General features: G+C 45.4%; 1 protein-coding gene across 1 annotated transcript in view; it reads left to right on the top strand.

The window, feature by feature from the left end:
* The window catches only part of CACNA1C (calcium voltage-gated channel subunit alpha1 C), a 714,429-nt gene that overhangs the window by 582,472 nt on the left and 105,506 nt on the right, over positions 1–26,451 (top strand). Inside the window, exons 19-29 of the mRNA XM_074938754.1 lie at positions 2,414–2,546; positions 5,442–5,571; positions 10,973–11,032; positions 11,174–11,233; positions 14,963–15,069; positions 16,987–17,074; positions 17,519–17,626; positions 18,174–18,226; positions 18,334–18,480; positions 19,774–19,975; positions 20,889–21,047. Of these exons, the coding sequence (XP_074794855.1) occupies positions 2,414–2,546; positions 5,442–5,571; positions 10,973–11,032; positions 11,174–11,233; positions 14,963–15,069; positions 16,987–17,074; positions 17,519–17,626; positions 18,174–18,226; positions 18,334–18,480; positions 19,774–19,975; positions 20,889–21,047 (1,247 nt within the window). The remainder of the gene's footprint in view (positions 1–2,413; positions 2,547–5,441; positions 5,572–10,972; positions 11,033–11,173; positions 11,234–14,962; positions 15,070–16,986; positions 17,075–17,518; positions 17,627–18,173; positions 18,227–18,333; positions 18,481–19,773; positions 19,976–20,888; positions 21,048–26,451) is intronic.

Below are 26,451 nucleotides of genomic sequence, written 5' to 3'. Positions count from 1 at the left end.
GTCCCTCAAATCAAAAAGCAAATCAGAAAGGTCAGGTGATTTAAAATTTTTCATATGTTCAGGTATATTTTTAGGAATCTGTTATCTATTATTAGACCAAATTTACTATCATAATCTATTAGAGAGACAAGGTGGGTGAGGTGATATCTTTTATTGTACCAATTTCTGTTTATGAAAGAGACAAGCTAGCTTGTCTCTTTCACCAACAGAAGTTGGTCCAATAAGATGTTACCTCACCCACTTTGTTTCTCTATTATCCTGGGACCAACATAGCTACAACAACACTGCATATAATAATCTATGACATTCTAATCTATATGGTTTTCTCATTCTGTTGTGTGAAACTCTGACCTCACAGAACCCATTTGTGCTGCCACTCCATGCAGCAGCTGCCTAGGACAATTGGTTCTCAGAAACTCTGGTCCAGGGCTTCCACTGCCTATTAGGAAGTAATTATTCCAATCACTTGTATTTCTCCCTCCCATTTATCAGCTTCCTTGTGACCACTGGACATTATGGGCTCCTCGTCCTCTTAGCTAACCAAGCCTGTTGTGCTACATGAGGGGCCATGTGTCCATATCCTATCCATCTGAGACAACACCTGATCTCAGACCTCTTTTTGCCCACTGCCTGCATGTGGATGTACTTTAGCTGTGCCTAGACTGCAGTACTCCAATTTTCCTAGATGTTATCTTTTCTCATCTGCAATCAGCTGTTTCTACCAACTATCAATCCGTGGCTTAATCTCTTAATTCCAGTGATCCTCTCACAGATGCCATCATCCCAGCCTCTAAAATCACTCATGCTCACCCAGTGCCTGAAAATTATTTGAAATGGTCATTCCATGTGTCTCCCCGCTAGCTGTACCTTTATTCTTAAAACCTCCCCACTCAATCTTCCATCAGCTTCCCCTGCCTCACTCCCACGAGCTTCCTTTTACAGTATCTACTGCACAATCCAGCATCAAACCTCATCACCACTGGTCCTCAGAGCACTTATTATGCAACTCACCACTCTGCCCCCTTCCTCTGCTGAGTCTCCAAAACAGATCAACACAATCAATGAGTTTACATATAGTAGAAAGATTATGATGATGATGAGTGATTCTTCAAGGTAAAACGGTGCAAATCTTCCAATGTAGTTCAGCTACAGAAAAAATTCAAATCCCAACTCTCAGACATCCTGTGAGATCTTGGGCAAGTTGCTTAACCTCTTCCTCAATTTCCCCATCTTTCAAACAAGGTCATCTACTTATCTACCTCATAGGAAATTTGTGAGAGTAAGTTCATTAATATTTGTCAATAACTTTGAAATCCTCAGATGAAAAGCACAAAAACGTGCCAAGTGTTACAATTACAATATTATTACAGTCATTAACCTCACCACTTACTTTCCTTTCCTATACAGAAAAGCACACATGAAAGAATGTTTCTTAAACCCATAAAGCATGTGAAAAGTATAAACTTCCAGTGTATTACAAGATACAATACAATAGAAACATGAGCTGTTACAGAAATAAACTTGTTTAAAAAGGTACATGCTCTGTGTACCGAACGCAAACATTTATCCAAAACCCTCTGAGATGAATTCCTGCTAACGGCTGCTTTTCTCCTGTCCCCAGTAGCTATGCACCAAGATTAGGGTATGAGCTGATTCATCTGCATTTTCTAATGTGTTGAAAGCCCAGCCAAGCACAGTGACTGGCCCTAAGGGAAGGAGAAAGAAAGCAGGATGTGGTGCTAGAGTCTACCCAGAATTTATCTCATTTTGTGTGGGCCAAAGAAACTATTTCATTAAAGTAGAAGTGCCTCATAGGCGTTGTCCGGAAGATGAATGTTGTTGTGTGTAGCCAGTAATCTCTCCCATCTTTCAGCATTTCTACCCATCTTACTAACTAAATGAAGGGAAATGCTATTGCACCATGCACAAAGCAACGTCTGACTTCAGCAGGGACTTGAAATCCTCAAAGGGTAAAAGTTCTCTTTCAAACCTTCCCCATAAGGCCCTAAGGCCTCATCTCTGCATTTCTTCCTTGTGGGTTAGTCACTGATCTGTGCACTGCCTGCAGCTCTGCTTCGTAGGAACTTGGTTCAAGAGTTTTACCTTTGTCTCCAGCCTTTCGATTCTTCTCTCTCTTGAATTCTAAAAAATAACAATTCTGAGAACTTCTGAGTGGTGTTCGACAAAGCGCCCATCCCTAGTGTTTTCTCAGTGGCACACTCACTCATCTTGACACAACCTCAGGCAAGGTGTTGGCTCTGTGCAGGGCTCATATAATGCAAGAGAAGAAGTTTCTAGCTGTAGTTCAACCCAGAGAAGTAACTGAAACTTCTGGGTACATAAAGTGCTCTGCACTCAAGTGAACCAGTTACTGCTACTCCATAGCATTAAAAAACCCAACTGTTCCTTCCAGCAGAGGAAGAGGAGGAGGAGCCTGAAATGCCTGTCGGCCCTCGGCCACGCCCAATGTCTGAACTGCACCTCAAAGAGAAGGCTGTGCCCATGCCGGATGCCAGTGCTTTTTTCATCTTCAGCCCTACCAACAGGTACTTGATAAGTTGCTGTGCTGCAGCATTCCAACCATGAAAGGCAGGTCAGGTCTCCCATTTGTATTGGACCCCCAAGAATACGCTGTGCAGAGCTTCCTGGCTTCAGTGACCCAGTCAGTCCTGCAGAACCCCCTGCTTGGAATCCCAGCTGGAAAACTCTGCTCTAGGGAGCTCTATGCCAGTATCGCTGCCTAAGGGGAGTTCAGGGCACCTAGAAAGTTTGTAGGAGAGGCAGGTCATGAATACTTTGTGTAAAGGGGTGTCACCCTCCTCTTACGAGTCCCCCTCCCTGCCACCCCCAGTTGGGTGTGTGCAGTTTTTCTCCATTTCCTCCACTCACAGTACCCCCTGTCAGCCGCTGTGCTCATCAGGTGGGTCTTCCAACCAGGCCTATCTCAAAGCACTCAGTAATATACTGCAGCTCTTCCCAGCTCAGTCCTTTGACAGTCCAACAGGGCCCATCACAGTACCCTCAGTTGGTTGTATCTCTGCAGCCCTCCACAGGCTCAGTCCTCAGTCTGACCAACAGAGTCTATCTCAGTACCCTAGTTGGCCAGCTTACGTGTGAAGGTTCCTACTCTGGGATGGAGCAGTGCTCCCTGAAGACTCTTCGCCTGTCGTTTAGTCCTCTGACCCCGGCTCTCCAGCTGGGTCAGTCTAAGTTCAGCCCACTTCCTGCCCCACAGGGAACAGGATACTGAAAAGTGGACGGAGGAGGGGTGCTCATGGCTCCACAGAGCAGGGCTGGCCTGTTGGGGAGCATTCAGCACCAGCACAATCTCTCTGGTGTCCATCCTGGGGAGGTGTGGGTACTCACTGCCCCCTACATAGGGCTGTAGTGCTCTGAGCCACATTCTAGCCCACAGGAGATCAGTAGCAGTCTGACCAGCACAGGGGCTCTGGGGTGACCTCCACCAAAGTTGAAAAGAAACCTGGGCATTAGAAATAAAATACATAAAATAGGGGGTCTGGAAAGGTTGAGGAATTGGTACAGCATCTACAGCCTTACATCTGTTTGTCACCAGTTCAGATAATTTGTGATCAACAGCCACTGAAGGGCATTACCATTTGAAAGCTGCTTGGTGGCCAGTCATGTGTAGAATAAGTTGATGATCAGATTAGGCTCCTAATACCACAAACCTATTTTATATAGATGGCTGTAAAGCCATCAAATGCCAATCATTAGGGACCGGCTCCCATTGAAGTCAATGACAAAATTCTCACTGATTTCAGTAAGAGTAAGATTTGGCCTCCTGGGTTGAGTTGGTGAATTAGTGAGGAAAAGCTACTTGTATCATTAACAGTTCCCTCAAGTCCTCTCTTCTCTGCCCTATTCCCCTTTGGTTGGAAATGTCAGTAATTGCATCCATCAGTATTCTTCCATTTATGTTAAAAAATATCATCCTCACACCCTGGGACAGTGCTAGGACTTTGGAGTCTAATTAACAGATGGGTTTCCTGATGTACCATATTGATGCACAAATAACATCGGTGCAAAAACCAGGTCCATCTGGCACCAAGGAGTACATGTGGTGCTTTCTTTGGGTGGGGGAGCTTAGTTATGTCAGACACACATAACTAAAGACATGTGGCATGATTGTGCCAAGCCCTGCATGGGTGTGCAAAGGGGAAAGGACACAAGAAACCTCATTTCTGTTGTGCCCCAGTGCAGGGGGTCCTTGTGCTCTCCTGAATATAGTACCATATGAGGCTAGTGCCATTGGTGGCACTAGCTTCTCCAAAGGGAGTGGGAGACCATGGCTGTCACAGAAGGGAAAGCATGCTGCATCCTTCCAACAGTGTATCAGTAAGCGTGCTTGCCTGATGCACAAGGCCTCCCAGAACTTCCACCGGGGCATTGTGTAGGAGCACAGTCCCAACATGAGGCTGTGTCATAAAGGTGTGTGTGTATATAGCAGGCAGTGGGGTAACAGCAGTCAGGACTCTTGGATTCTAATTCTAGCTCTGCTGCTGACTCACTGTGATTTCTTGGGCAAGTAATGTAACCTCTGCACCTCTCTGGAAAGTTGATCTACTAGGCGTTGGGGGTGTTATAAACAAAAAAGGGACCGAAATAAGATAATGATGCTTTAGTCCTCATTCTTTGTAAAGGGCTCTGAGATCTCTGCATAGAGGGAGCTACGGAGGTGCATAGTAAACTGGGGGAGGGAACTTTTCCGTTTGACTGGAGTCTGTTTTATTTCTTGCCTGCTAGGTTCCTGCTGAGGGTAAGAATTGCTTTGTATTAGGCTGAGCTTCAGCAACGAGACACTGCCTGGCATGATATTATGACCCTAGAAGCCCCAACTTGTGCCTGATTTCCTGTTATTGTCTGAGGCAAGGGTAGTGATTGGAGTTCCTCTAGCACCTCTCCAGATGAATTCCAGTTCCATCTTGGGATCCGTGGTAAATGAAAAACATGTATGGAAAAGAAGCTAAAACAACCTCTGAAGTAGCTAACCTCTTAACTGGGTTTCTATCTTGTTTAGTTCCCTTTAATTGAGGCAAGTGGTGTAATTTCAGGGTGAACCAACAGAAGGTCATTTATTTTAGAACACAACTAAATCTGAATAGGGACCCAAACATATGTAAACAGAATGGCTGCCATCCTCTCTTTCCTTCATTGAAGCACCAAGGGCCCAGTCCTGCAAGGTGTTAAGCATGTCCTGTGTCTCCCTGCATGGCTCAATGGGAGCTGAGGACACTCAGCACCTTGCAGGATCAGGTACAACTGCCTGGACTAGCTTTTTCCCTGACTCCTGGGTCAGAGGGGTTTATGCAGAACACTCTTACAGGTACAGACCCAGCAGCAAAGGAGGAGGAGTCCCACCCCTTAGCTCTCTCTGCAGCTGGTTCTGATGGATAAGGTTGTGTCTTTCCTCTCTCTTACAGGTTTCGTCTCCACTGCCATCGAATCGTTAATGATAACATTTTCACCAACCTGATCCTCTTTTTCATCTTGCTCAGCAGCATCTCCCTGGCAGCTGAGGACCCTGTCCGACACTACTCCTTTAGGAACCAAGTATGCCTCCCATCCTTCCTCCTTCCCTCACAACATGTTAAGAGTATGATTCAACCAGATCATGAACCCATGCCAGAATAAACTAATGGCAGTGCAGAGAGGGCTGTATAGAAGACTTCTGGGGCTGGCTTGAGTAGGCCAAGGGAAATCAATGGGCTTGCAGAGAAGGCAAGCCAGGGCAGAATTTGGCCTCAGATCAATATCACAAGCATCTGCTGGGGAAAGGGGTCAAGAGTGAAGGGAGACAAAATGTTTTCTATTGGGATTTTGGGTAGGGCAGGTTACAATAAGACTAGGATATAGAAGCATATGTTGGATTTCAAATAATCCTTCATTTTTCAAGCCCTTTTGGAACTTCAGCTCTCCTGCCATGTACCTGCCTTTCACTTGAGAAACTCTGGGCCTAATTCTGACCTTCCTTATACTGGCATAAATCAAAAGTAATTATCTTCAGGTCAGTGCAGTCACACTGTTTTGAGGACTACTGAGATTAGAATCGGGCCATTGGCATTTGAGTGCAGGCTGTAAAGCTAAAATCAAACTGGAGATAACCCCCATAAGTGTGTTAAATGCCTCTACTGACCAGGCTGTGGGGGTCACTCAGCCCAGAAATGCATTCTAATCTACCATTCTAAAAGCTCTTATTAGCCCTCATAGATGTTCACTGCTTTCCTGAGTTTGCCTCGATTATTCTGGGTTGGCACAGAACCCAGAAAAGTCAGCAGTTGTGTGTGAGACAACTTCTTGGAGCCTTTGTATGTGAGACAGCATTTTGGAGCCTTTCTAGTCTAGTTCTGGAAGATCTTGGAAGACTTTGACAGTAGCTAAATGTTTTGTAAAGCTTGTTAAAGCTTAATTTAATGCTGAATGTTCAACTGTCCCTCAAAAACACACACACGCACAACACAAAGTCTAGTTAGTGGAGGCATAATACATGTTCCTGGGTTTATCTCAGCTTTTATCATAGTTTTGCATTTCACCTTTAAGGAGAGCACTGAAAAATATAATCTGACCTATGTGATTGATTGCCCATTGGTGCATTGCTGAATGTACTTACTATGGAGGCCTAAATGCATGTCAATATATGATGGCTCTGCAATTGACATACCTGGGGCAGTATTTCCACAGAAGCTCTAGCAGAAAGCTGTAGCTAAAGGGAATCCAACAGTTACTACTGGATGAAGAGCTGGAGGTTTGGGGCAAAATCTTGTCTTGCGTATTTGAACCCAGTAATGTTGTATGAAAATCTCTGCTTAATTTTTGCAGGTACAAGTTTTTAAAATGCATCATATAAGGGGACACTGGCAAGATGTTAGGGTTGCGAAAGTGACCTGCCTTTACAGTATGACAGTAAGAATTGTACCCTGCCCTGCACAAGGTGAAATTGCAAGCAGCCTAACTCCCTTTCTGCATCCACACAGGGACAACACATTCTGGTCCATGCACTATCCTGTGCACCAGAACTCTGCAGGGCTATTGCCGCTCTTGGCAACTCTCCAAAGTGGGCAAAGGAGAGTAGGGAGACCCTGTCTCTGCACTGGCCAGTGGAATGGACCATACTTGCCATCCTAGGGTGGAGCAGTGGCTGTGGTCTCCCTGTGTTCCCAAGGGCTTGTGCCCTGAATGCACAAAAGAAATTTGGTGCCTAATTCCCAATTTTGGGACCGTTGCAATGCACAGAAGTCCTGCTGAACCATGGAGGTGCCTAAACTCACTCGGCACCTAAGTTTTTGCAGTAAAACTTCTCTACACACCCAAATTTCTGTTTCTGAGCATGCGCACTGCTGCCTCCCTCTAGGCATCTGGGCGCCTTTCTCCCACCTAAGCCCTAAAGCAATTCACAAATGGTAAGACAGGCATTCAGCTGCCTAAGTCATGTGCAGGGCCCAATCCAATAGGCATCCCCCTCTGGTAAATTCCTACAAAACAGCCAGGAGGCGGGGAGGACTAGGACCTCCCTCATATGACTCTTTGAGACAGACAGAGAACATACTAGCACAACATGATCTGATAGCCCAGAGGTTAGAGCACTCACGTGGGAGACCCAGGATCCAGTCCCCCTGCTCCAATGATTCATTATTTACCCAGAGTTCAACAGGAGAGACTGAGAAGCCCCACATCAGAATATCCCAGAGCCCAACAGTTAGATCACTCACCTAAGAGGTGACAGATCCCTGTTAAGATCCCTTTTCCCCCTCAGGCAGAAGGGGAACTTAAACCAAGAGTCTCCCACATACCAAGTGAGTACCCTAACCACTGGGCCAAATAATTATGAGAGAGCTCCTTTCCCCCCAACACACACATCCTCAGCTTCTTGGTAAAAGAGCATAGGCACCTAATGCCAAGACAGGGTTCACAGCTGAGAATCGTTAACAGAGATAGGTGCTTCCCTGCAGCCGGGACTTATGTTCCTATTTCTGAGACAGGGATGGACACACCCCTGTCATCGGCATCTCCCATTGGCTAGCTGAGGCCTGCCTAGCATACTGGCTTTTGTGAATCACAGGCAAAGGTGCTAACTTCTCCCTATTCATTTTAGGAGCTTAGGTGCCTAACTCAGGCTTTGAGAATTGCAGTGATTTCATAGGCGTCTAAAAGTTAAGCATTATGTCACAACGCTGAGTGTCACAATGCCTAACTCCCTTTGTGCATTCAGGCCCATGCCTCTAGGACAGGGGTGGGCAAACTTTTTGGCCTTAGGGCCACATCGGGTAGAGAAATTGTATGGAGGGCTGGGTAGGGAAGGCTGGGGGAGGCTATGCTTCCCCAAACAGCGAGGCATGACCTGGCCCCCACCCCCATTCCAGCCCCCCGGAACTCCCATCCCCATCCAACCCCCATGCTCCCCACCCCTGACTGCTCCCCAGGACTCCTGCGTCCTATCCAAACACCCCTGCTCTCTGCCCCCTGACCATCCCACCGGGACACCCGTCCCCTATCCAATCCCCCCTGCTCCCCACCCCCTGACCACCCCTGGGACCCCACCCCCATACAATCTCCCCTGCTCCCCACCCCCTGACCGCCCCCTATCCAACCCTCCCTGCTCTCCCCGCCCCACGTTACCTGTGGGGTGGGGGAAAGGGGGGCTCAGTCCTTTTCCTGTGTGTTTCCCCTGCTCGTTTGGCTGCTCTCCCTGGCAGTCGGGCAGGGCTCACTCCTTGTCTGGGCTTGGCTGCTGGGGACAGGGGCCAAGCATGCTGGAGATGGAGGGGGGCCCCGGTTTGCTCTTCCCCTGTCCCTGGCAGCAGGGCCCAGTCCCCTTGACCACCCCCCTGAAACCCCCCCCCCCCGCTCCTTGCCTCCACCCCAGAACTCCCCCTGACCGCGCCGCCCTGGAGGACCAGGTCTGGCCGTGCTATAGCCATGCCTTCCGGCCGGAGCTACACCCATGCTGCCCAGGTGCTGGGGGAACTGTGACTGCGAGGAAGGGAGAGTAGCAGAAGGGGAGGGGCCAGGGGCTATCCTCCGCCCCACTCACCACGCTGCCGGGGAGTTGGGCTGGCTCCTCTGCAAGCCTGTCCTGACCCCACTCCCTGGCAGGAGCTCGGGGGGCCAGAGGGAAGGGTCCTGCGGACCAGATGTGGCCCGCGGGCTGTAGTTTGCCCCCCCTCTGCTCTAGGAGCTGCACCTCCACACCAACCCCAGCACCAAACAGCCTGTGCCTTCAAGGCCCAATTGAGCCCTATATAATTATATACTTGAAGTGAGAAGTCATTCCAGCCCAGCAGGATTGTTTTGACTTTAATTTGTCCCTGGATAGAATACCTTTAAATAATAATAAACACACCAGCTGGTATAAGACCTGCCAGTAAATAAAGCTGCATACAGAGGTAACCTGCAGTCACTTCCTTCAGGCACAACTTTGTTTATATGTGAAACCTGTGCTAGATGCTGCTTTTGGGCCAGATTCGCCAGTGTGCTCCAGCTGCCTTGTACAGCTCTGGTGAGGCAAAACATCTGCAAACCCAGCTTAATCAACCAGTTTAATCAAGTTTATATCTGCTTTGTAGCACCGGAGTGATGCAAAGAAGCCAGAGGGTACCAGTGAATCTGGCCCATTGATTATAAAATTATTCTACTGATATAATAATCAACTGTCAAAACCCCAGCACACTGGAATAAGGAGGACATTTCCAGTTATAATATACCAAAATTAATGGAGGTTGTATTTGGGGCCTGAGCATCCTTGAAATGGTCCTTTTCATTTTCAAGTTACCAAGACACACATGGTCAAACCCAGCCTGACTTCCGTGGAATTCTCTGGTTCAAATTCAGCTGTGACTCATAGTGGATTATTACATTCTGAGTGTAAGTTGCTAGGTAGTGTAACTTGCCCCTGTTTGACAAATGGGCTGGACTCTGGTCTTATTTACATTGTATAATCCAGTGTGACTCCACCGGATGCAATAGTTACTCTATATTTACATGGTACAATAATAAACTGGAATCTAGCCAATCATCATAAATTCTGCTACATTTACACCATGTCTAGATTTGACCATAAAATCTAGAGACAGGAAAGTTCTACTGTGTGATGCAGTCCATCTCCCTCCCATTGAAAGATTATGTTTACTATTTCTTTGTCCAGTCCGGCTTTACATTTGCCAAGAGATGAGGCTTCTACCACTTCTCTTGGGAGACTATTAAATGTAAAGCTTAATCAAACTAGCAAGAGAGTAAGCCAAAGAGAAGACATTCACAATTTGCATGGCTAATAGTGCAGTTGAAAGAAAAGGGTTGGGAGAGTGCAGGAGATTTGACTCTGACATGGTTATTCTCCTTCGTCTCAAATATATAGGGTCAAATTCTGGTCCTGCTTTGGGTGTCACTTTACACCTCGGGACCTGCCATTCTCTCTTGTGTCATTCTAGACAAAAAGCTATGATTATGTTTAACTTGCAAATGTATATGTTTGTTATTCCCTCAATTCATGACAAATCAGCATAGAAAAAAAAAGAGCAATAGCTGCCCCTGAACAGCAATTTGGAGCCTTTTCCCCCTCCATTGTAAAGGACGCCGAAAAACTTGAATGGAAGTTAATAAAAAGAAATCACATGTTTTCCACAGAGAGACCAGATATCCTTGTACTCTCCATTTGGAAATGTCTTTGGGAAACCCTTGAATTCTTTATAAAATTAAATTCAATTAAAAAAATATTATTTTGCCTCTGAAGCCACATGGGATTGTAACTCACAGCAAAGATTTCATTAATATGCTGCCTATATCCTGTACCAAGAACTTCATTGTATTCAACAGGATGTTCTCACCAAACCATTTCCCATCTATTCCTTCCTGCCCTCCTATTAAAAGACTTGTGCATTTTGATTCTGAATGGTGATTTCTCATTCCAGTGATCACTCACTGATCTACCCCTCCATCCCTATTCCCTTTTGTTTTACAGATTCTCTTTTATTTTGATATAGTTTTTACTGTCATTTTCACCATTGAAATTGCTCTGAAGGTAAAGTCCCCATCTTCTCTTCCATTATTATCTGTCACTTATAAGCCTACTAGTTCTCTGCCACTATCTGCTGCTAACACACATGCCTGTTTGTATTGGGTCACGCTCAGTACCACTAACCCGATTGTGCTTATTTTTCAGATCCTAGGCAATGCAGACTATGTCTTCACTAGTATCTTTACATTAGAAATTATTCTTAAGGTAACCAATCTGAGCAATACACTTCTCTCTCTTTCTCTCTCGCTCTCTCTGTCTTTGTATCACTTTAAATCCCGTTGTTATCTCCACAGACAGGATTTTCTTTTGTTTTTTAGCTTATTAGTAGTTGTCTAAGCTTCTAAACAGATCTTTTGTCCAATTTTGATATTCAAATGGCATTAGTTATTTAAGGCCAGTGTCAGCATGATGCTGCATTGGGGAGTCAATATGAAGGGATGATTCTCTCAGGAAATATTAGACAGGGACAAGAAAAGGGCAAACAGGCCAGAAATTTACCCCAGCAGTTGCCAATCGTTTCAGGACAACAGTACATGTGTACCATACTAAGAACCATGAGCATGCAAACCTCTCACATGTGGAACTCACACTGCAGAACAGCACTGTGCGAACCAGTGCCCTTCCTCCCTCACACAGTTTGGCATTCCAAAACCCAAAGTGAAACTCTGAGTTCTACACCATCATGAGACTGAAGTTTGTAGCAGCCAGAAGTCCCTTGTGGCTCAATGGGAGACAAACAACAGAATTCCATAGGGGCCCAGCACAGAAGTTCATTGTTAAGGTCTGGAGGAGGAGCCTAGAATACCAGTCACTAAAGAATGAAGGCCCATAACTGGGACGAGTACTGGTAGTTGAAAATCTCTGATCCAGAGGCTGAAACTGCCTGGCTCAATACCCCCTTCTGATTTTTCAGGGGAACACCCTGGCCACAAGGAAATGGAACAGGAGAATAGTTTGGCAATGAAGAAAATAAAAATCTGTTGCCTCTGTCTTAATTCTCATTTTCCCAAAAACTAATATTTTAAATAACAGTAATCAAGCAATGTCCTGGCTCTCTAGATGCAGGGTTCAGTTGGCAGTTTGCTTTTTACTCAGTGAACTGGTTTTAAGCGCTGGCGGATGGCAGCGTTCTCCTTGGAGCTGCTGAGATCTCATAATTCAGACAGCTAATACAATATCCAAATGAACACTGGAAGGGCAGGATGCTCCCTGAATGTTAGGAACTGGGCTTGTCTGTTTGGCTTCAAAGCACCAAAACCACAGTGCTGTCCAAAGAGGCCCACACTTTTTGTTGTGCTGCTGCATGCAGTGTGTGTGCCCAGTAAATCTATCACCCACAAAAAATAACATGTTAAAAAGGAAAGCAGCAACGTTAAATATAAGTTTAGTCCAATCTTTAGCTCTCTGTACAAGAGCATTTGACTTGATGATAGTATACCACCAATGGCCCAGTCCCACTCCCACTGATACGAATGGCAAAGCTTTAATTGACTTCAGTGGGAGTGGGATCAAGTCCCAATGTTTTATCTAACAAATCCACTAGCAGAGTGGTCTGTTTTCCCCTGGAGGAGTAAACCTTCTAGTAACTATTTCTGGGATTCAGTCCTGGTCCCATTGAAGTCAATGGCAAAACTCTTGTTAAATTCAGTGGAACCAGGATTTCAACCCTGGACTTTTTCCAGGTGTAACTGATAGGCGAGCAGGGACTGAGCACAGGGTTAGGAGTTAGGAAATCCTGAGTTCTAATCCTGTCTCTGCTAGTGTCCCGTAGTTTGACTTCAAGACAAGTCACTTAATTTCTCAGGGCCTGTTTCTCCACTGTCTTGCATCTTGTACAGTCTTTTACATGAGCACCAAGTAGGTGTAAAAAGTTGCCTTGACTGGACAAGCACAAATGACCGTACAAAGCTCAAGACAGTGGAGAATTTGTAATATGGGGCCGATAACACTTCCCTACCTCACAGTGTTGTGATGACCGTTAATTAATTAATGTCTGTACAATGTTTTGAACATATAAAGTGCTGTATAAGCAAAGACTATAATTCTTCTTTAAAATGGTATTGCAGTTGCTTTGGTCAGTGCCACAGGTGGAAAGCAGACCCTGGATTATACACTCTTTAAGTATCTTCCCTGAATATAGTGAAATCTTCCAACAGGCAGTAAAGAACCACTGTTCATACAGTACTGAAACCCAGCAGAGCGTCCCACCCTGATTTCAATGGTGTCTTCTTTCTTTCAAGATTGCCATACAAAATACAAGCAGTAAAGGGCATCTTTACCACCTTTGTCATGGCAAGAACCCTCCCTTCCCCCAGTCAAATGTGTCCATAAGTATAAATTCTAAATTGAGGCCAGAGTTTATACTTCCTTCCCTTCTGAGTTCTGTCCGACTGATTGATTGGTAGGCAGTTCCTAATGCCATGGATGTTTGGTAAATAAAGTCATGCACTATATCATGCTGTCTTCAGCGCTCCTTTGACTGGAATTGCCATGGATAGCCAGGGCTGGAAACTGCCAGGAAGTACGGTATCTGGACTAATAGCAGGAACCAGAGAATCCATATAAGTTTGTGTATCCTTCACAATCCAACTGGACTTAGCCTCTGATTGTTCTTCTCCTGCTTTGAGCAGCCTGGTTAAAGCTAATCATTTTCAGAAACTGCAATGCTAGTCTCATCTAGTTGTGTTTTGAGATGCGTCTTGCCCATAAAATTCAAATCAGGGTCTGAACTTTCCCAAAAAGATACTCCCTTTCTGTGGGACAGAGGGAATTCTAAGGCTCCAGAACTATTTATTGACAATGTAAATAGAGAGAGGTTTGAACCAAAACTCCAGGTCTAAAAACTTCTGGACATCCCAAAGTTCAGAGGTTTTTAGGCCTGGAGTTTTGTTCAGACCCATCTGTATTTACACTCAATAAATACAGTTCCAAAGCTGGAAAATTCCACCTGCCCCACAGAAAGGGAACTTTTTTTTCTCAGAATCTCATTGTTATTCAGTAGACTACACCTTCTGGGGCAGGGAATCCCTCATACCGGAAGTGGAATTTTAATGTTCCAAGAGTGGAAGGTGCTCCTGCTGACTGTTCTCCCTAGTACAGAAGCTTTAGTCACATTGTCCCATGGAATCTTTCCTTAGGATTTGTGAGAAAGGAACAGAGGGAAGAGAGGGGAAATATACATGTTTCATTTCTTGAACAAAATTACAGGGACCAAACTGGGGCTGAACTTGAGGGAAAGCAAGTAGAGAGGACACGGGATTGAGTTTCTGAATCTAGGGAATGAACCAAATAAAAAGGGAATTCTGCCTATTGTTTCAGCCCTGGCCTAAATCGTAAAATCCCCAAGTGATTCAGTTGTTGTTCTCACTCAGAGGGAGGAGGTCTCAGCTGTCCACTCCAGATGGTATTGCCCGGGAAAATATCCCAAGAAACAGTCCCTTTTTATGTAATATTTTTATTCAGCCTAGTCCTGGAAACCTTTATAAAATGCAGGCATCTTAGTCATAAGTGCCTTGCTATTAAACATAAAGGGGAAGGCATTTGGTTGCAATGAGTTGTTTTTGCAAACATTCACTGTGTTGCTTTGCTATTTCTAAGTGAACTTTATGTTCTCTGTATGCTCTAATTCTAAGGAAGAATTACTGTTGGCCCCAAATGAGCACTCGCTCCCCAGATGGGCTGGACACTGGCTTGAAACTTTTCCTCATATATTCTCATGATAGTTATTTTACCCTGTCTCCCACTTCATTTTCTTTCCACTGGGATCCAACCTGTCCACTGGGGTTTTGAGGTAAAATGACTGCTGCATTAAAAATATTGCCCTTCCTTAATATATACACCTTGAGCACCACAAGTTGGACTTGGTCTGAGAGATGGTCCCCGAATAGCTGCTAATGGCAAAGTTTGTTTGTGTCTCCATGTGCCTCCTCGCAGATGACCGCATATGGAGCTTTCCTCCACAAAGGCTCCTTCTGCAGGAACTACTTCAACATCCTAGACTTGCTGGTGGTCAGCGTGTCTCTCATCTCCTTTGGGATCCAGTGAGTGAGCCATTCTTGACTGAGATAATTTACTGTTCTGTTGGGAGGGCGGGAGGGGGAGGGGAGGTACTAGATGGGTTATGTTGGCTTGTCTGTACAAGATTTTTTTATTTTTTACACTCCCCTGAACAACAACAGTCTTCTTGAAGCCTCAGAATTGTTTTCCAGACTCATTCAGCAAGTGGCTTATACTAACATATAAGGCTCAATATGAATTGGGTCATGCTGTCTGTCGGTAATGACCTGGAGCAGGAGATATCGGACATAGCAAATGAAAGAGAAGAGTGTAGTCCAGTGGTTAAGATAAGGAACTGGGAGTCATGAAACTCTTGGGCTCTCCCATATACCACCCTCAGTGACTCAGTGACTCCTTCTGTAAAATGGGGTAATATAGATCTACTTCACAGAGGTGCTCTTCCTTAAGGAATGCTTGCAAGGCACTTTGAGAGCCTAGGGAGAATCCTGCAAAAAAATTATAAAGTTGTTGTTGTTGTTGTTGTTACCCAAACACTCCTTCCATAAACGTTACCAAGCGTATGGAACCACTTGGTTCTGTTAGAAGCCAGGGTAATTCCTATATAACAAGAACCCAGCTGATCCTGAAGCAACTCTTCCTTGTTCCTATTACGCGAATAACAGCTTCCTTAGGGCCTGATCCAAAGCCCATTGAAGTCGACAGAAACATTCCCTTTGACTTCAGTGGGTTTTCTATCAGCTTCTTAATAACTGTTCAGTGCTCATTTTGGTGATTATCCGCAGCCCTTGAAGAGCTTGTTCAGGCTCTTCATATGCTAGCAAAAGGAGAATGTTCCCAAAAGCTGTAGGCAGGGGCCTTACACCATACAACTGCAGGAGGGATTCTTCATGAGGGGCTCACTCCTGCATGGTGCTGACTCAGCACTCTGCTCTAGATGTAGCAGAGCACTCATCCACATGCTTAAAGTTAAGCACATGAGTAGTCCCACTGAATTCAAGGGGACAATTCATCTGCTTAAAGTTTAGTTCATGCTTAAATGTTTTGCTGGATCAGAACCCAAACGCTCAGCACCTTGCCAAGTCGAGCCCCAGGTTGGATGAGGAACCTTTAAATTCATGAGACACCAGGAATTAACTGATGTGCTCCTTTCTTATGTTAGCATTTCAGTGGTGTGCTTCTTTGTGCCCTCATCTTAAAATGTCTTGCGGTGATTGCATCTTGGCACCCTTTTCCATTGCACGTCTGTCGTGTATTTGGCAGCTTGTCCTGTTCGAGAGAGCCCTCCCTGTGTTCTGATCGTTTTGTGAATAAAATGGAGATAGCTAACGTTAGTGGGATGTACCCTTGGACTCTGATCAAGAGGCAGGGCCCATCAGTAGGGTAGCTTCCCAACCTATCTCAGTGCTTTCTGAAGTGCCTCCTAAAAGCTCCTTCCTTTCACAGAAAGTTCTGAAACATGGCTAAAGTTACATTTTAAAAAACTAGATGTATTCTGAGGAGAGTATCTACCATTCTTGATGTCTCTGAATTATATATTTATTCACAGCAAGGACGCAGTTCAAATGAAATGATTTGTAAGGAACTTGCTTGTGTGTGTGCACACGTGCACCACTGTCCTCTAGTATACTAAATCACACTATGATAATCTGTCATAAACCCTATGCTACCAACAGCTAATGGAGATTCTTCTTTAGCCAAAATTGAAGTAGCCTATGCCTTTGAAGCAGACGGTACCGAATTCTACCCCTGTTGCCACCTTGATGCTTTCAGTGGCATGGCATGCAGCAAAGGGATGACTCTGAAGTGTTCGGCGGCCTTGGATTTCTTACAGTATTTACAAATGGGACATTGTTGGTGAAACTCCAGAATCCATCTGTCCCCTCAGGTAGGTCACTTCCTGTTGTTACTGTAAAAGCTAATGTATTACTACTCTCTTCCAGGTCCAGTGCCATCAACGTAGTGAAGATCTTACGTGTCCTGCGAGTGCTCAGACCGCTGAGGGCCATCAACAGAGCCAAGGGACTAAAGGTTAGAGAAATCCTGATCCCCACAAGTTGTTCTCAAGGCTAGAAACCCAGGTTACTTCAGTCAAGAAGTACCAGCCTTTTCACACCCCTCAAGTAGTGTTTAAAGGATCACTGACAAGGCTGGAGGGCCTAATGCACTAGCTTTAGGTTGGTTTGCAGATAGGTGGGCTGTGTTTCTTGCCTTCTCTCTATCAGCCAGGTCCCTTCACCTGACCAGGAAGGGTATTCATATAGCTGAGTTCTGATCTTTTCTACACTTTTCTGCCTGCTCACAAGACTACAGCTCACAGTCCAAGGAGTCTTTTCTTCCTTTCCTGAGACACCACTTTATGAAGCTTGTAAACTGGGTTTTTTATATTTTTGCTGAATCCTTGGGCTTCTCCCATAGCAACAGCAGCTCGGGATGATCCCTCCAGTTACTCTTGCCCCTGTCTTTCCTTTTCAGCACGTGGTCCAGTGTGTATTTGTAGCCATCAGAACCATCGGAAATATTGTGATCGTCACCACTTTGCTGCAGTTCATGTTTGCCTGCATTGGAGTTCAGTTGTTCAAGGTAAAACCATTGGGTCCATTCATTTATCCATCCCACTGAATCATCTTCTCTGGCAGCGGGGGGGAGTACCATGGAGCAGTGTAGGGGAAGGGGAAATGGAGCTTTGCATGGAGCAGAAACCATCCTCAGTACTGTCAGATAGGAGGCCTGGGTTAAGCAGTAATCTCCCAGGCTCCCATTAGCCAAGTTCCGAGTACACAAGACCAGGCGTGTCGCAAAGGTGACTCATTAAACCTCAGGTCATAAGAACCAGAAGCAGCACTTTGCCACCCTCTCCCATAAGTTTGTGGCATAACATCAATAGCAGTGCAGCTTTTCTCTGGGAATGTCCACATCCATGTCTTGTACTCCAGATGAATGCTGAATGTTCCTTCTGTCCTCTCCCTTTGGTTTCTCCTTTTATACTCCATCCTCCTGACTCCAGTTGTTACTCAGCTCTTCATGAAGACTCATAGTCAGTTAAGCAAAGAGAAAGTGCAGTCTCCTTGCTACACCGATCAACCATAATGAAGGGAGACTTCACTCTTCTTCTCTCATTCTCCCCTAGGGCAAACTGTATAGCTGCAGCGATAGCTCCAAGCAAACAGAAGCAGAATGCAGGTAAGTCTGGCCTTTCCCAGGCAGCTGCATTTCTCAGTTCCGCTCTAACTGGATCTAACTTGGAAACTGAAAATCTCTCTTGTTTTCCTTCTGCCGTCCAACAACAGGGGGCATTATATTTCATACAAAGACGGAGAGGTCACCCACCCAATGATCCAGCCCCGCAATTGGGAGAACAGCAAGTTTGACTTTGACAACGTCTTGACTGCCATGATGGCACTCTTCACTGTTTCAACCTTTGAGGGCTGGCCAGAGTGAGTGCACAGCTGATCAGGGGGTCAAAAGGCTTGGTGATGGGGAGCAGTGCAACTTCCCCATTCATTTCTAAGGGAAAATCTAAATCTAACCATTAATCTTCCCTCGTCTAAATTTTCATGCAGTGTTGCTTAACAGCTGCCACACCCCAGCCCAGAGGTGGCTACATTTCAGAGGTGGGTGAAGTGATTTCTATAATATCCCTTATCATCCACTCAGCAGAGTTATGAGGCTTAATTAGTGTTTGTAAAGTGTTTTGGTATCTTTAAAGGAAGGTGATAGAAGAGTGCAGAGGAGAAGTCGTAGCAGCATTAGTATTTCTGTATATGAAGATTGTAAGCTCCTTGGTGCCAGGCCTGTTGCCCTTTCACACTTTCAGTTCTCAGCAAATACTGATGAGTAGTAGAAGCAATATTAATATTTGGTTACTACTGATTAATATTAACATTATTATTCTTTCAACCAAGTGAAAGCAGTTGTTCCCATTTTGACAGTTCCAGTTAGTACCAAATGCTTGGTATTGTAGAATACTGTGTGTATAATAGCTCCCGGCCATGCCATACTTTATCTGTGCTGTGAACTGCATGTGAGGCACGTTATCAATAGTTACAGAAAATGGTGAGTTTTTTCACAGGGCCATGCCACCATTGCCAGGCTGGTGTGAAATGCGACAGCACAGGCCTGTCCATGCTCTTGAGACACAAGATGTCTCACAGTGCCATCCTGTCTGTGCCAGGGGGGCCCGGCATCTCTCTCAGTACCATTCCATCAGGGTGACTCAGGCATGAGCTGTCTCATGACCTTACCCTGTCTATGCTAGCCAGGCTCAAGAGCTTCCTCTTGTTGGTGCCAGCATGACTTCAAATAGTTTAAAGTGCCAAGATCATGCTTCCTTTCAGAACTCCTGTGAACAGCCCCAAACTAGGACCAAGTTCCCAACAAATTGGACTGTTCCTTCTTTATCTGCACTATATTAAATGAAGGGGCAGATCTTCTATTTTAACCTTTTAAAGGACTAAACTACAGAAAGCCCTGAACCCACAGCAGAGTTGAACAGATAAATTAAGATCTAGATCTGAACTTTCACAAAAGTTTGGGAGTCAGATCAAGAGGTTTAGTGTGTGTCTTGTCCCTGTATAAAGCTAAGTCATTTTTCGATATTGATAAAATTAGAAGAAAATAGCTAAAACTTAGACTCCCACCATCTTACTTACATAGCCCAATGGGGTGTTATGAGACAATTATGTTGGAATTTTTCTAAGTGTCTGCATTGGGTTTCTCTTCACTTTTAGGCTACTGTACAAGTCCATTGATTCTCACATGGAGGACGTGGGACCCATCTATAACCACAGGGTGGAGATCTCCATTTTCTTCATTATCTATATCATCATCATTGCTTTCTTCATGATGAACATCTTCGTTGGTTTCGTCATTGTCACGTTTCAGGAACAAGGAGAGCAGGAATACAAGAACTGTGAGCTGGACAAGAACCAGGTAACTTATGGCTGCATAGTGCAACCAAAGGCATGAAATACTACCCAAAGGAAATACACAAGGGCTAAAATACAGCCGGAGTGGAACACATGAGGGCTATCAAAGGGATAAAGCACTATGCTGTCTCTATTTGTCATCATTCAAGAACCAGGTAAAAGAATTTCTTCTTAAAGGCCCATACATAGAGCCAAATTCTGCTGTAACACCCGTGCAACCACACTGACTTCATTGGGGTTGCATGAGTGTAATTGAGGGAAGAATTTGGCCCACAGGACGTACAGATGGAGGCTCCAATAAGTAGAATTTATTTATTTACATTGTGATCTAAAAGAAATTCCATACCAAAAAAAATTGTCATTGAAATATATTAATGTTTTACACCTGAGGCAACCCACCTATCAGATGCATGGAGTGAAAATACAGGAGCAGGTATATATACATGAAAGGATGGGGGTTGCTTTACCAAGTGTGAGGTCAGTCTAACGAGCTAAATCAATTAACAGCAGGATACCAAGGGAGGGAAAATAACTTCTGAAGTGGTAAGAGAGTGGCCAGTTACAGACAGTTGATAAACTTAATTTCCCCAATACTAATTTCTCCCTACTGTTACTCACACCTTCTTGTCAACTGTCTGTAATAGGCCACTCTCTTACCACTTCAGAAGTTATTTTTCCTCCCTTGGTATCCTGCTGTTAATTGATTTAGGTCATTTGACTGACCTCACACTTGATAAAGCAACCCCCATCCTTTCATGTATTTATACCTGCTCCTGTATTTTCACTCCATGCATCTGATGAAGTGGATTCTAACCCATGGAAGCTTATGCCCAAATAAATTTGTTAGTCTCTAAGGTGCCACAAGGACTCCTTGTTATTTTTGCTTATTTTTTTAATCTCTCCTTTCTCTTTAATAGCGCCAATGTGTTGAGTATGCCCTGAAGGCCCGCCCCCTGCGGAGGTACATCCCTAAGAACCAGTACCAATACAAAGTATGGTATGTGGTGAATTCCACCTATTTTGAGTACCTGATGTTCGTTCTCATCCTGCTGAACACCATCTGCCTGGCCATGCAGGTAAGTCAGAGATCAGAAAGCACCATAGGTGTGTGGGTGGGCAGCCCTTCAGCTGGGAGGATGTGGGAATCTGGCAGGGCTTTAAGTTGCTCCCCACCCTATAACTCCTCTGGGGTGAGAAGGAAGAGACCTGATTCTCTTGTTTGTTAACGACATTGGGCCAAATTCATTCCTGGTGAAAAAACACTGAAACCATGAATCTGGCTCTCCTCCTCTTTCCAAGAGGGCACTGTGACGGGGGAAGGCCAGATGGCTATAGTAAAGTAATGGGAGACAGATACATTAGCCACAGGCTAAACAATCCCTGTTACCAGGATAAGCAAATGGCCGCTGCTCCAGGTCAATTAAGACACCTGGGGCCAATTAAGATCTTTCCAGAAGGCAGGGAGGACAGCTGGGTTAATTGGGACACCTGAAGCCAATCAGGCCAAAACTAGTTAAAAGCCTCCCAGTTAGTCAGGTGGGCGCAAATGTCAGGAGCTGTAGGAGGAAGTCATGCTGTTGGAGAGACTGACCAGTACAAACCATATCAGTCACAAGGAAAGAGGCCCTGAGGTAAAGGTGAAGTAGATCTTGAGGAAGTGGGGGCTGCTGTGGGGAAGTGGCCCAGGGAATTGTACATGTCCTGTTTCTAAAAAGTCAGCTACCATAGCTGATACTATTAGGGTCCCTGAGCTGGAGCCCGGAGTAGAGGGTGGGCCTGGGCTCCACCCTTTGCCCCTCAGTTAATCACTAAGACTGGGAGACAATAGAGACTGTGCAAGGGAGGGTAGCTTCTCCTCACCTCCCTTGCTGGCTTATGATGAAAGTGGCTCAGTAGGCTGTGACCTTTGCCTCTAGAGAGAGAAGGGCTACGTGGAGGGTCACAGTGAGCCTCTGAGGCTAGCGAAATCCACCAGGAAACACGGGACCCACGGAGACAAGGAGAGAGCTTTGTCACAGCACCAATAACTTAATTCTGTTTATCCTCAATTAAAAAAGAAAACACAGCGAAGTCACAGTCCAATTAAATGGGAATCCAAAGAACAAATGAATTCACAAGCCATGGACAAAAGCCTCTGAAAAGTAGAAGTAGGCCTGAACCAATACCTCAGATATAAATACCCCCTATAACTCCAGGGAGGGCCAACACCCAGATCTGAACTTTGCATTTCACCCCTTTCCTGATTGGAAAGAGAGGACAAATATCTGGGGAAGAAAAGAAAGAGGGGTGGAAATGGAAGGGAAAAAATCACTAGTATCATCTTTACTCTGTATCTGTTCTTGCATTGCTGAATGAAGACTAGGTAATTTGAATTCACCATGAGAACACACCAAATACTACATTGATGGCCACATATTCAAAGGGGCTTCATCCCAGTCTTCTACATCATGGATGCAGTTTTAGGTTTTGCACCTATGCTACTTCACAACTAAGTTATTGCCCATTTTGTCAACTACACATTGTCTGCAAACTTGCATTTGTTCATGCAGGTCAGGTAATTAGGTGCTTATATTTGCAGAGGATGCATTTGAAAACTCAGCCAATAGGTTCAAATTATGTCCTTTGATGTGTATTTATGGCAATGAGAGTCAGGCACAAACAATTAAGGGCAGAATTTGTCTCAAAGAATGAAGTGTTGTAGCAGACCTGCAGCCTATTAGGACTGCTTCCTTTCCTTCCTGGAGACTTGCTGTGTTCAAAAGCAAAGCTTGTGGAAGCAATGCCAGACAAGGAAACTAATTAGTGATGTAGTGAGAGATATAATACTGTCATGGATCAGTAACTAACTAAGAGACAGAAAACAAAGACCAGGAATAAATGGTCAATTGTGTATAGAGTATATACATCACCTGCCTCCCTAGCATGGGTAGAAATAACAGTGTAGACAGTGAGGCACTGCTTAGGTGAGTGGAGTAAAGACATGCCAGAACCTTAGGATACATACCCTACCCAGCTCTTGACACCCCCCAAGCAGTGCCTCCCACATCTGTGTTGCTATTTTTAGCAGTGTTGGCAGAGCCCTTCCCTGCTGCCTCCATGCTACCAGAGCCTTTCACTGCCACGTGTAGCTACACACCATAGTGTGGATACAGACTAGTTTTCATAGAATCATAGATTGCTGGGCTGGAAAAGACCTTGAAAAGTCATCAAGTCCAGCTCCCTGCACCGAGGCAGGACCAAGTAAGCCTAGACCATCCCCCTAACAGATGTTTGTCCAATCTGTTCTTAAAAATCTCCAATGATGAAGATTCCACCATCCTGCTTGGAAGCCTATTCCAGAGCTTAACTACCCTTACAGTGAGAAAGTTTTTTCTTATATCTAACTTAAATCTCCCTTGCTGCAGATTAAGCCCATTACTTATTGTCCTACTTTCAGTGGACACGGAGAACAACTGATCAGTCCTTTTTATAACAGCCCTAAACACATTTGAAGATTGTTATCAGGACCTCCCTCAGTCTTCTTTTTTCAAAACTAAACATACCCAGTTTTTTCACCTTTCCTCCTAGGTCAGGTTTTCTAAACCTTCCATCATTTTTATTGCTCTCCTCTGGACTCTATCCAGTTTGTCCACATCTGTTCTAAAGTGTAGTGCCCAGAAGTGAGGCCCCACCAGTGCCAAGTAGAGTGGGATAATTACCTCCCATGTCTTACTTACGACACTCCTGTTAATATATCCCAGAATGATATTAACCTTTTCTGCAACTGCATCATATTGTTGACTCTCGTTCAATGTATAATCCACTATAAGCCCCATATTGTTTTCAGAAATACTACTGCCTACACAGTTATTCCCCATTTTATAGTTGTGCATTTGCTTTTTCCTTCCTAAGTGAAGTACTTTGCACTTGTCTTTATTGAATTTCATCTTGTTGATTTCAGATCAATTCTCCAAATTGTCAAGGTCATTTTGAATTCTAATCCCATCCTCCAAAGCTCTTGCAACCCTTCCCAGCTTGGTGTCATCTCCAGACTTTATAAACATACTCTCCACTCCATTATCCAAGTCATTAATGAAAATATTGACTAGTAGCAGACCCAGGACTGACCCCTGTGGAACCCCACTAGATACACCCTCCCAATTTAAGATCGAACTATTGATAACTACTCTTTGAGTACTATTTTTCAACCAGTTTTGCACCCATCCTATAGTGATTTCATCTAGATCCTAGTTTGCCTCTGAGAATATCATGTGGGACAGTGACAAAAGCCTTGCTAAAATCAAAATATATCACATTTTCACTGTAGTGTGTAGCTACACATGCAGCCACCAGTGTAGACAAGACGAGTATGATACCCCCAGGTTCCATACTAGGACCATCGTTGCTTAATATGTTTATCAACTACACACACACAAAATCTACATTAAAAGAACATTATTAAGGTTGCAAAGTCAAGCACTCTGTATTAGGAAGTGACAGAATTAAGATTGTCTGTTCAACCTTAATTGGGCCCCCTTGTGTGTATGCATTATAATTAAGCCTACATTTTAGTCACGGGTATTTTTAATAAAAGTCAGGAAAGTCCTGTCCATGACTTTTACTATATACCCCTAGCTAAAACTTGGGCAGGGGGCTGGGGAGCTCTGCGGGGGACAGTCCGGGGGCACCGTGGGTGCTGGGGGAGGGCGGGGGCAGGCAACTGCATGTGGCCCAGGACCCTGCTGGTGCTGGGGGGCGGGAAGGGGCTGGCAGGGGCTCCCTACTCGGCTGCGCGTTACCCTGCAGCTCCTAGGAGGGGCCAGGGGGCTTCATGCGCTGCTCCCAGCACAAGCCCTGGCTGCGCAGCCCCCATTGGCCGGGAACCACAGCCAATGGGAGCTGTGGGGGCAGGGCCTGTGAGGGCGGAGCCTCCTCCCCCCTCCTCCACCTAGGAGCTGCAGGGCCATGCCAGGGGGAGCTGGGGAGCCCCACAACCCAAGGTAAGCACCCCCCCGCAGCCCCTAGCCCTGAGCCCCCTCCCACACACTCAAACTGCTGCTGATGTAGAAGTCACGGAGGTCATAGAAAGTCACGGAATCCGTGACCTCCGTGACAGACTCGCATCCTTAATTATGGTACAGTATTTAATTACATGATCACATATGATTTTTTCCACAGGCTCCCAGGCTCCATGTCCCAGTCCCCTCATCAAATCTCAGTCTCCCCATCCCCTCCCCAGTTGCCTGCCTCTGTCTCCCTCTCCCTAGACCCTAGTTCCTTGTCCCAGTCCTTTTGCCTAGCCAGTCCAAGTTCCTCCCCTGCACCACAGCTCCTTGTTAGATCTCTCTCCCTGCTGCACTGTTCCCACCCCCCATATTTGTTCCTAGTCCCATTCTCCGTATCCAATTAGTTCCAGTTTCTCTCCTCGCCCCCAGTCCCGGGCTCACCAGACTCCTTGTCCCAATCTATTCCTTTTCCTCCCCTCTGATCTGTCTTCTGTGTGCGTTCAAAGCAGACAGTTTCCTCCTCCATGCTGCCTGGGTGCCTGCAGGGGGATCACTGAGAGCACAGAATAGATAGACTTCCTGCTCTCAGCACAGCCCCACCCCAGCCCAGAGGGGCTGGGATCAGCAGTCACACAGAGGTTATGTCTACACAGTAAATAGACTCCCACGGCTGGCCCATGCCAGCCGATTCAGGCTCACAGGGTTCGGGTTGTGGAGCTGTTGTACTGCTGTGTAGACTTCCGAGCTCGGGCTGGAGCCTGGGCTCTAGGACACTGTGGGATGAGAGGGTCCCAGAGTTCAAGGCTGCAGTCCAAGCCCAGAAGTCTACAGAGCAATGAAACAGCCCCACAGCACGAACCCAAGTCGGCTGGCACAGGCCAGCCATGGGTTTTTCTTTGCTGTGTAGACGTAACCAGAGCCCAGTTTCACTCTCCCTCTCCCCAGCCCTGAGTTGGAGCATGTTTAGTTGCTCTGTTTGGATGGTGCATGAACAGTCTGGTCAGCACTAGGTGACGAAGAGATGGAGCATCTTAACTGAGGATGAAATCTTTGACATTCTAGATGCTAAAAATCAAAGAAGTCTCTGCTGAGCATGTGCAAACTGCAATTTTTCAAAGACTTATAGCTTGGCCAAATTTGGGCAGATTTTCACAGGGACACCAAAAGGCACATCTTTGATGAAAGCCACACACAGACACCCCTCCCCCCCAAAAATTGCAAGTCCCTTCCCCAAAGCAGGGAGAGATACTAGAGCTTTTCAAATAAAAGGTCACCAGAATTTTTTTAATGGATAGAAGAGCATATTTTTCTTTAGTCTTTGTCTCAGACGAGCTGAACTGTTTTGGACTAAAAAATTTCCAAATAATTCAGCCTGAGCCAGATACCCAGCATGGAAAGTTTCAGCCCAAATGGTTAAAGTTTAGCCAAGTCTTATAAGCAACTGAAAACAGGGTCTTATAATGGGACGTGTCAGCAACCTTCACAATGGGCAGCA

This window comes from Natator depressus, chromosome 1, assembly GCF_965152275.1.
Source record: "Natator depressus isolate rNatDep1 chromosome 1, rNatDep2.hap1, whole genome shotgun sequence".
Taxonomy (NCBI): Eukaryota; Metazoa; Chordata; order Testudines; family Cheloniidae; genus Natator; species Natator depressus.
Note: the sequence above shows the minus strand (reverse complement) of the source record. Positions and strands in the feature narration are given on the sequence as shown.